This window comes from Poecilia formosa, unplaced genomic scaffold, assembly GCF_000485575.1.
Source record: "Poecilia formosa unplaced genomic scaffold, Poecilia_formosa-5.1.2 Scaffold44, whole genome shotgun sequence".
NCBI lineage: Eukaryota > Metazoa > Chordata > Actinopteri > Cyprinodontiformes > Poeciliidae > Poecilia > Poecilia formosa.
This window is the reverse complement of record NW_006799983.1, coordinates 2,028,563-2,039,317: the sequence shown is the minus strand read 5'-3', so window position 1 is coordinate 2,039,317 and position 10,755 is coordinate 2,028,563. Positions and strand designations below refer to the sequence as shown.

The following is a 10,755-nucleotide window of genomic DNA, read 5'->3' as shown; positions in this document are numbered from 1 at the left end:
TTCATGTTTATGACAGTGTCATGTCAGTCTTATTCAACCCCCTTCAAATAAAGTGTTACCCTAATAGGTAATAATTGGGGGTTTACTAAAGAATTGTTGAAGGATTTAAAAGTCAGTTATTGCAATTAAAGATGCTAATTTATCAAGTTCTACAACAAATATTGGGATAAAATGAGAAGAATTAAAGAATTAAATTTGAGTCATTAATCACTACAAGTCATCAACAAAGACAGATTTCTGTTCTTACCAGCCCTAACTACAACTTTGTGACATGATCCATAAGTTGAAGCGTGCAAGTCAAGACACTGAAATTCTTTTTGATCTTGAGATCTGTGAACTTGTACTACATTTTTGCTACTACTCTTCAGGGTTCTGAGCGTATAGCAGCAATGTCTGCTCTGTTAACTGACTATTCAGAGCAATTTTCAGACAGGCAAGCTGTTTTAGCTACACATGGAGCGCTAACTGTAGCATTATGCCTATGCGCCACTCACAGTGGTGATTAAGACTTCTGTGAGTTTAGAATCTGTGTTGACCTCAATGTGTTTAATTGTAGAATAACTTTATTCATATCAACCTTTTAAACCTTGGTTTTATGTGTAATCCTTTTCCAGGAAAGTCATTTTATCATCATTAAATTAAATTCTCAGTATCTGTGCAGTATCATGACATTTAGACCATTAAACAGTCTTGTGTGATAAATCGAATACTACAATTATAGATCCACCCAGAGAATGGCGGTGCGTAAATTCTAGCGGTTTTCAACCTCACTGCTCCTGACCAGTGATTTGACTTTTTTTTTGTTCTTATGGAGTTTTGGTTATTTCATTAAAATAATTGCAAAGTTTTTTTACACACCATGCACCAGTTTGTATCTATTCTTACATTCAAAAGTGTAAAAGTGATTTCCTATAATTAGCCTGTCATTCACTACTACAACATTTTGTCCTCTTGTTTTGTACTTTATCAGTTATGATCTTTTCTTTCCCTCATTAGAGGCATTTTGATAAATTGGTGAAGTGAATTTACCCAAAGTGACTTTTGATACTAACATGTACTATTGATGACTCAAGGCTAGAAAGGAGCATTGTGAATGCTGTTAAATTACAGTTCGCAAAAAGAAATCAGAATTGACAAGTCTAAACTAAGTTTTTGAATCTTCAATCAGCTCTTGTTAATGATCTTTTTTTTCCCCCTCAAAATTGACATTTGTGTGTTTGCTGTAGATGAAACATTTTCAAAGAAAAACTATGATCCCATATGAAGTTGTACCCTCTTAAACACTCTGAAGTTTGCACACAGTGTCACAAATGTAGATGGGAGTGGACTGGCTCAATCAAAATGTTGATATCTGTTCACTATGCATCTCTTTATTCATTTTTGCCTCTCAGTCTGTTGTTCCATTGCTTAAGTTTTGTATCGAAACTATTTAGCTTTTTTTGTTTTGTTTTTACCACCAGCTCTTGTTTGTGTGCAAAAGGTGCATCGATTCACATATTAACATGGACGGTCCTGATCAAATCCAAAGCAAGATCTTGCCATGGCCTACTTTCAAAAGACTCCAGTGTCATGTGAGGGAAAACAGACTGATGGGGAAAACAAAGCTGAGATTTGTGGTCGCAGAACCAGCTCAGATTCTTCAGAGGCAGGATCACTTTGGCTCTTCTAAGCGTGGCTGTTTTGACATGGACTTATTCTGAAGGAGATAATCTGACTTGTCCGCTCTGGGCGCACACAGGAGGCAGCGTTCTGTCATCATACTCTGTTAACGATTTGGAGTAAATCACAGGAATATTATGCTTTTTTTTTTTTTAGATTTTTTTTTGTATTAGTGGCCTTTTATTGAACAGTAATTTGAGAGGAGAAAGGATGAAGAGAGAAGGCGAAGATGTGCAGCAAATGCCCCGAGACCGGGAATCAAACTCAGGACAACTGCACTGAGGAGGATGGAATTTCTGATGTAGAATGTGGTGAAAGTTGGAGCAGAGTCCTTTTTATTTATTTATAAGATTTAAAGATCTGGGTGCACTCAGTTATTACAAAAACAAACTTGCAGTTCTTTTAATAAAAGGAAAAAAAATATAGAACAGTGTGTGTTGATGAATTGTGAAGCTTGGCTGCTAGATACACTGATTAAATGATAATTGGGAGTTTTCTTTCATGTGTGTTCTGCAGGCGCGGCTGTGGAAGGAAAAGAAAAGGGACACCTGTGAAGGTCTTTGTAACGCACACGGAGGAAGAGAGCGTGCCTGAGCAAAGCATCAGCCCAGGTATGTATATATGTGTGTGTGTGTGCGTTTGTTTGTAATACCTTGTGGGGACGATTTTCCTGACATATGCTACGTTGTGGGGACCAGTCGCTCCTCGTGGGGACCGGAGCCTGGTCCCCACGAGGGGAAACCCTGTTTTTGGGTCAGGGGTCAGAGTTAGGGCTAAGGTATGAATTGAGTTTTGGTTAGGGTTAGGAAAAGGGTAAAGGTAAGGTTTAGGCTGTAGAAATGAGTAGAAATGAATGGAAGTCAATGGAAAGTCCCCACAAAGATAGCAAAACAAACGTGTGTGTGTGTGTGTGGGTGTGTGTGTGTGTGTGTGTTGTACATTCTGCATGTCATGTTCTAACAGCCGTTAGCTGGATTTGTGTGTATGTTTGAGCGCTGTCTGCATCTGTCTGTGTGTGTGCAATTATTGTGGGGGCGGACTGTGAGTGACCTACTTCTGGTCATGTTTGGATGTGTGTATCTGACTACATATGTGCATCTGTGCCTGTGTGCACTGCTAGAGATGAGGTTGTGACCCTTGTGTTCATGTGTGTGTATCTGTGTGTGTGTCCCTGGTGTGTAATCCTCGTCCACATACCATTGCTGTCCTCTCAGGTGATCGAAAGGAGGGAGGAGAGAGTAAACGTCCCTCACTGGACGCACCTTCCTACGTCACACACCCTGCTCATCACACCTGGTGAGCTCACATTGATCTGCTCCTGTTTTAATTGGCATCTTATAAAACTCAAGTTTTTAGAAAATGATCGACTATTGCTGATTTTTACCCGATTACTTGAGGACTGCTTAATTTAAGCTCTGCACATTTGAGTCACACTCCTTGGCTGCCACCAACCCTTCAGGTCTTGATTTCATCCACATAATCAAGCTGACTTGAAGCTGAAGTGTGTGTTTGGTTGGAAAAATCTGTATTTTTAAAAGCTGATTTCTATTCAGGCTCCTTTAGTCTAATACCCCTAAATTCAAGTTTTAAATATTTTTAAATGTCCAGAAAACATGACATTTAAAAGTAAAATATTACATCAGACCCATTTAACCCCCCCCCCCAAAAAAAACCCTCACATATTTAGTGATGTAGATGTTAATGAAAAATATTTTTAATACCTGCTCAAAGCTTATTTTCTAAAGGTATTTTTAATCTGATTGCATAATCTAATTTATTGAACAGGATTACTTTTACAAAGTGTTAAAACATCATTTAGAATGCTTTTGCAAGGCATTGCATGATGTATGGGGCAATGTTGCTCTGATTAAAATCAGAAACAGAGTAGAATGTGAGTCACAAACTATGATATGTTTTAGTAAACCCGATATCCCAGTATGCAACAGACTTCTTCAACTGCATTTATTTATTTTTGTTTTAAAATGCTTAATCTTTTTTTGATTAAATGACAACACCAGTGATTTGGCAGGATATTACTGAGGGGTGCATGTTGCTTCTTTTTTTTTTTCTCTTCCTTTTTTCATCATTTAATCCTTTGTCTTTCCAGCGGTCCACCAGAGCAGACTCGAGATAAGGTCTCCCCTGGATCCAAGATCAGCTCAGCGTCCACCCCGGCTCCGCCTCCCACTGCTTCCTCAGCCCCGACGCTGACCCCTGTGCCCGCTCCGGCCCCAGCCACCACAGCTTCGGCCCAGGGCCCGACTGTGACCCCAGCTTCCACAGCTCCAGCTGCTCCCACTGCCTCGGCGCCAGCTCCGACAGCCATGTCCTACCCTCCATCCCCCAACTGCCGCATCAGGGAGGTCCACTGTGGCAGCCAGGTGCGCCTGGTCGTTATCGCCATCCGAGACATCACCAAGGGAGAGGAGATCACCGTCGACTACAGTCTGACCGAGTGGGGAGAGAATCTAGTGAGACAAATATATATTTGATTAGTCCTTGTGTGGAGTTATCCCACTCCTCCCCTTTGCTGTTTCAGTGTGTCGTCTTCATTTCTGTAAAAGCAGACGCAAGAAATATCTGACGTCAGACAAACATATGTTTGTTCTCACACTGCTGATAACACTCACACACACTCACAATCACCCGCCTTCTGCATGCACAAGCTAAACAAGGCATATGGTTGCCATGGTAACGAAAGAGCTCCAGCTCTCCTTCTACCTATAGTGCTGTAGCAACAGTAACCATGGTTATAACATAACATTTGGTGCTGTGATGGGCCCCATTAAATTTGATGAATATTGTCAACCAAATGACACCAGAAACTGTTTAAGAAGTTGTGAAACAGCGAAAATAAAGTTTCACATTCTTTTACTACATGCAGGCCTCTTGGTTTAATCTGGCTTTGTTTCTCAGCTGTCTCATATTTAAAGCTTGTTTCAGACAATATCTTTCTTTTTTTTAGTCTATTTTACTAATGTGGAGTGTTTTCCTGCTCTCTGAGTGACAGCTGAGGCTGATTGTAATGCTAAATATTAATGAGCGTTGTGCCTGCTGCTGGTTTAATCTGAGTTTTATGCGTTCCTCAGGGTTTCCGTGCAACTGTGTCTCCAGCGCAGCCGGAGTGTAACTCAGACTCTGAAAATAGCAACAATATGAAAAAGGTAAAATAATGTCACCTGTTTGCACATTCAAACATTTATAATATCTGTCTGACTGGATTTTGCACATCATATAAGGTTTGTGGGGTATAAACCATTTTATTTATTTTCTTAATGCAATTAAGTTTTTTTTGTGATTGAAATTAAAGTCTTCATCCCAGTTCAGTTCCAAGCTCTATAAGAATCAGAGCCAGACATAAGAGAACCGGATTTGCATCCTTAAACTCTTGTCAAGGGAACGCTCCTCTAAAACATGTCAGAAAAAAAATTACAGTCTGAGCCTAAATCTTGTCTGTAAACTGTTCGTTCTTCAACTATGTGTCTAAAGACAAAAATAACTTTAATACATTTCTTAATATGTAATGAATATGTTTGGACAATTTTGCAAAGGCTTTTAATAATAAAGAGCCAATTCCATTAACTTTTTTATGTGAGATGTAATTCCTTTTACGTTTTTTGACTCTGATAAAGGCCACAAGCCGTAACGCATTGGCGTACGAATGAAGTAACTTAACACAATTCAAGTGTTGTTGAAGATTTGCATTAAACAACTTAATCCACAAAGTAAACAAATATAAATATGTTTGTTTTTTATTTTATTTTTCACCATATTTTGTTTTGTCTGTTTTTAATTTTCTGAAGTGTATACTTTAGTATATAAGCATATTTTTCCTCTAAAATAAATAATTTTGGCAATGCATAACAGATGTGTATTTCTATTGTGAACTTGTAAGGACTTCATGTTACTTTTTATCATTGCTATTCTAACATTACCTTGACATTTGCATCTTTTCGCTCCAGGAAGACGAGCCCCTCTCTCTGAGCGCCCAGCAGCATCGGCAGCAGCAGCAGGAGTTCGTCACCCCGTCCTGGTCCCTCTCCCCATCGTCCTCCCCCATCTCTCACTCTGACGCCAGCGACTCGGACGCTGCGGATGAAGACAACTCCAGCCCCCGAGGTCGTGCACTTCGCCGGCGGAAGAAGCGTCGTGGCACTCCTTCCAAGAAAAAGGTCCCCCATCGGACCCCGCCCAGACGCCCTTCGCCTGTCTCCCCTTCCAGCGTCCCACATCATAACCGTCCCCTACCTTCGTCCCCGTCTCCTGCCTGCTCATCTTCCTTCCCCTCCTCAAGCTCAACCAAACCCGAATTCAAAACTCCGACCTGTTTGGATTCTGGAAGTGGGGGAAATCTCACCGCAAATGTCCCAAGAGATGGAGTCTCCACCGACTCCACACGCCAAACCTGTGAACACTGCGGACGCCACTTCCGCTCGCTGGGCCGGCACCTGGACAAACACCACGCCCACCAGCCCGACGTGTGCTCCGCCCTCGTCGAGCGCTACACACAGATGCCGCGTATGCATGCGCACGGCACAAACTCTGCTCCACTGCACGCTCACACAGAGAACCACTCCAAGTTCTCCCAGGTCAGAGGACCTAGCAGTGTCCAGGACCTGTCCATGTCCCCGCCTTCTCTCACCTCAGCGGACCAATCCCACGGCTCCACCAGTCCCGTCCTGACTCCCCCGCGCGGGCAGAATGCAGTGGCAGTGTCCGTCCTAAAGAGGAGCCCCCCACCTGTGGCGGTGACACAGTCCAGGAAAGGAGGGGTGAGGAGATTAAAGAAAGAAAAAAGGACGGAGGAGGAGGAGGTCATGGAGGACGTGGATGTGGATGTAGTGGACATGAAGAAGTCAAAAGAGGAGGAGGAATTGGAGCTGGTGTGCCCTCAGTCCTTCAACAGCAAAACAGCCAAAAAAATAGCAGCACCAAAAAAAGAGGAGGATGAAGAGGAGGAAGAGAATGATGTAAATGGAATCATGGAAATTGAGGATGACAGTGGGACGGAGGAAAAAGAAAAGGAGTTGCTGAGGTAATTAGTTTCTTCTTTACGCAAGTTGAATGACCTTCGTTACCAAGCAGCTTCTTCATCTGTTAGCATCTATTTTCTCTAATACACATGGCTTCACAATTATATTTACAAATTAATATGTTCATCCTCACTAATGTATAAATAAATGACCACACACCATCAACAAGCTTCTGGGACAGCTCTGGCTGGACTACTTTTCTTTTAAGGTATTAGTCTTTTGTCTTGTTGAACACCCAACTTTGCTCATCTGACCCAAACAATCATCAGCGATGAAATTTTGGTTGAGATGTTCAAGATCATCCAAGAAGAAACTTGAAAATCAGTGTTGTTGTCCTCGGTGAAGGTAGGCTAGGTTCACACTGCAGGAAAATGCGACCCAAACCCCATTTCTTTTTTATTTATTTATTTTTTTAGTCTAAGTTACGTTTTCAAAGAAGTTCCAAATTTTTTCACCCAGAAAAAAAAAAATCTGATTTATGCCACTTCCATATGTGGTGTTGAATCTGATGTGCATTTTGAAATGGTCTGCAGTCAGAACGGTCATGTTGTATTTTATCTGACTTTTCTGTCCTTGATGTGAGACATGGGAAGTGTTGCTAATTAGCTATGGATATAAACTGTGATGCAGGCCGTAGCTTGTTTTGATGTTTTTTTTGTATCAAACAATAAAATAAAAATCAAATTAACTCAGGCTCAGGACCTGGGAAAAGAAATAATTTAAATGAAACATTAAAAGTCCAAAATTTTTTACATTTATGTCCGTTTATTACTGTACAAACATAAACTCATGACTGCCACTGTTGTTACTGCAACCTTGAGGATGAAAAGTGCCCTCTGTGTCTTGCAGTGGTTCAGGCCGTCACCACATGCTGCCCCTCCTGTCCTCTCTGTCCTCTCTGGTTCTGTACCTCCGTCGGCTCCAGCACTCTGCGTTCCTGTCTCTGTCCCGGCAGCTCCAGTCCGCCGAGGCCTGGCGCCTGCTCTGCCACTCCAGCCTGGCTCTCCTCATCCTGTACAACCGAAGACGCGAGTGCGAGGTCTCCAAGTTGACCATCGCCGAGTATCGCGTTCGCGTCACCCCTCAGTGCCCTGTCCCCGTCCCTCCTGGTGCCCCCCCGGCTCTTACCCCACTGGAGGCTTCCCTCTCTCCGTTTGAGCGACTAGTTCTTCCTCACCTGCCTAGAGTCGGGGTCCAGGGGAAGCGCGGGCGCGTCCAGCCGCTCATCCTGCCCCCCCACTGTGAGCCCTGTCTGGAGCTGCTCCTGCAGACCCGTCATGACGTTGGGGTAGACCCCGCCAACCAGTACATCTTTGCCCGCCCCTACCACTCTCCCGCCACGCCTCTGCGCGGCACCGACCTCCTCCGTAGCCTGGCCCGCTCCAGCGGCACCCGCAACCCCAGGGCCTTGACGCAGACCAGGGTCCGCCGCCAGGTGGCCATCCTGACCCAGCTGCTGCTGCTGGGGGAGGGAGAGGAGCCGGGGCAGCCAGGAGGCGGAGCTGTGGAGCGGCTGGAGCACTTCCTGGAGAGGGAGTACCACGTGACGCAGATCTGCACCGGAATCGGCCAAGACCCGGGCTTGATGGGCAGAGTGGGCCGAGTGGTGCTGTGTGGGGAGAGAGACGGCGTTCTGTTCAGAGGGATGAGCCTGAACCACATCTGCCTGGAGCTGGACGGTGAGACGAATGAACAGAAACATGACGAGTTCCAGCATCAGTGTTTTATTGTTCCTTCCTAGGAGAAGATTTTTGGATTAAATTATATTTTAATGATTTTAAGTCCGTACGGCGTCTGGTTCTGATTTCAAATTTGATTTCCAGTGTTGTCAGGAAACTCTGCGGACTCTTTCTCGGAGGGAGACTCAGATGGGGAACATGTGAAGGAGAAGCCTGTGGTGACCCCTCCGACCCCTGCTCTGAGCCCTCCACCCACCCTGCTTTACGTCAGGAAGGGCAAAAACAACGGCCGGGTGGGGCGGCCCAAGAAGATCAAGAACGTCCAGCCTGCCCTCCAGCAGCCGCCCCCACCTCCACCTCCTCCACCTGCAAACCGCAGGAGAGGCTCAGGTTAGCCCTGTTACTGCTGTTACACTCAGTGACATTTTAGTGAATCCAAAGATGCAGAGAAAATCAGCAACATTTTCAATTCAAAAACCCTCTTTGCCCAATAACAAAGATATTGCTTTTAATCTACAGTATTTCCTCTCTCTCCAACAATGCAGGGAAGCGAGGGGTCCTGAAGCGCCCCTGGTCCGAGGCGGAGCGTGCAGCAGTTGAAGAGCATCTAACCAAAAACATCAACGAGCTCCGTGTCCCGGCGAAGGCCGACTGCGAACGCTGCCTGCAGCAGTGTCCCCTGTTGGTCAACAACCACCGTGACTGGCGAGCGGTCAAGTTCTACTGTCACAACCGGATTCAGCTGCTGAAGAAAAACCAGCGGCGTGAAGGCCAACCTCAGCCGCTCACCGTCTGCTGAGAGAGAGCGGGAAAGCCGGGGTGCTTTTTTTTTTAATTTTATTTTAAATTCAGAGCAGCCAATCTTATCAAATGTGGGCCTGCTTTCCTTAAAACGGATACATTTGGAGAGTCCTTATTTCACTAAACTCTCTGAGAGTGGACCTTTTTGTTTTACAAGAGAATAAAATTCTTCTGCTCAGTTTTAAGGTCTGAAATTAACACTAAAGTGAGTATGATGGTCCTACTCTGAAAGCTGCAGCGCTGCTTGGATGAAGAACAGTGGAAGTGGATCGCAGCGTCCGCCACTTCCTGGCTGCGTTCGTGTAGAAGGATGTAATTTCGTCTATCCAGAATGTGTACACTATAGAAATGTGTAAACAAAGAAGGGCAGCTGATCCCTACAGTGTTAAACAAACTTTGTGAAGTAGCATTAGTCTTCAGAACAATGGGAGATGTTTATAGGACATGCCCTGTGCTCATCGTTTTTAACTAAGATTTCTCCTAAGATAAGCTAGTTCTTCTTTTCAGACAAATGACTGTGCAATTCTTGCTATGGTTTAAATGATATCTGGACTTTTAATGACACACAAGGTACAACATTTCTGTAGTTGGCACCCCCACCCCAAAGAAAACCTAACATTTCATCAGCATGGAGCTAAGAGTTTGGTTCTTATAGAGTTAACAGCTTCATAAAGTCCAAAAAGTTTGAAACTGCTGTGAAAGCCTGTTGTCTTTTGTCGGCTTTTCAATCTGTCTGAAGTTATGTTGCTGCCCTGAGCAACTTTATTTGTTTTATTTTTCTGCTTTTTGCAGAATTTTTTTTTTATAAGCCTCAAGAAGGTGCTATAGGCCTACAAGCTATCATTATATGTGTAAAGAGGTTTTCCTTTGGTTGTGTTAATGTTAGTGTTGGGGCAGAGAAAAGAAAACTTATTGTATCGTCTGCAGTCCTCCCTAGAGCTCCTCCTGTCCTTTTGCTCCACCAGATTTTTGCTTTTGCTCCGAATCTGCGTCCGTCAGACTAAAACCTCCATTAAAACCTCACATCAGATACTTGAAGTTATTTCAGCCTTTTTCAGAATATCTTTCCTCCTGTAATGCTCCAGACTGGCCAGTTACACTTGTACATAATGAATATATTACCAATATGCTAACTGGTTGCTCGAGTTGCTGTTGTGTAGTTTTTCCTGTCCACTTCTGAGTTCATGCTGTGTGTAAATAAGCCTGTTTTGTAAATACCCCTCAGAGAATCAAAGGAAAAACACATTGTATGACATGACCCGGTTATTGTGTTATGTTTTTTCTTTTATATAAATCTTATAACAAGTTAAAGCTTCATTTGTGTTGTGGGTATTTATTTCACTGGAAATTGTTTCTTTGTGCCTAAATTAGGGTTGCACGATATCTCTAGTATCGGTATCGGCTGATGTTGGTCAAGTTTCAACATATTGCTAAAATCTCTTGGTATTTCTAAGATTTAATCACGCTCGTCAAAGTTCCCAGTGTTTTTAATGAAGAAAGAAGACCACAGAGAGAACCACATGTAATCCTACCATCACAAACCTCAAGTCCTTTGCCATGTGAGCCAGAAATAAGTTAAAAGC

The 10,755-nt window shown here is 43.5% G+C and overlaps 1 protein-coding gene across 1 annotated transcript in view; it reads left to right on the top strand.

Moving 5' to 3' along the window:
- LOC103137895 (uncharacterized) overlaps positions 1-10,489 on the top strand; it is a 14,578-nt gene extending 4,089 nt beyond the window's left edge. Inside the window, exons 2-9 of the mRNA XM_007551875.2 lie at positions 2,176-2,270; positions 2,874-2,955; positions 3,767-4,130; positions 4,749-4,823; positions 5,622-6,694; positions 7,542-8,371; positions 8,516-8,761; positions 8,917-10,489. Of these exons, the coding sequence (XP_007551937.1) occupies positions 2,176-2,270; positions 2,874-2,955; positions 3,767-4,130; positions 4,749-4,823; positions 5,622-6,694; positions 7,542-8,371; positions 8,516-8,761; positions 8,917-9,170 (3,019 nt within the window). The 3' untranslated portion in view covers positions 9,171-10,489. The remainder of the gene's footprint in view (positions 1-2,175; positions 2,271-2,873; positions 2,956-3,766; positions 4,131-4,748; positions 4,824-5,621; positions 6,695-7,541; positions 8,372-8,515; positions 8,762-8,916) is intronic.
- Positions 10,490-10,755: the final 266 nt, after the last annotated feature.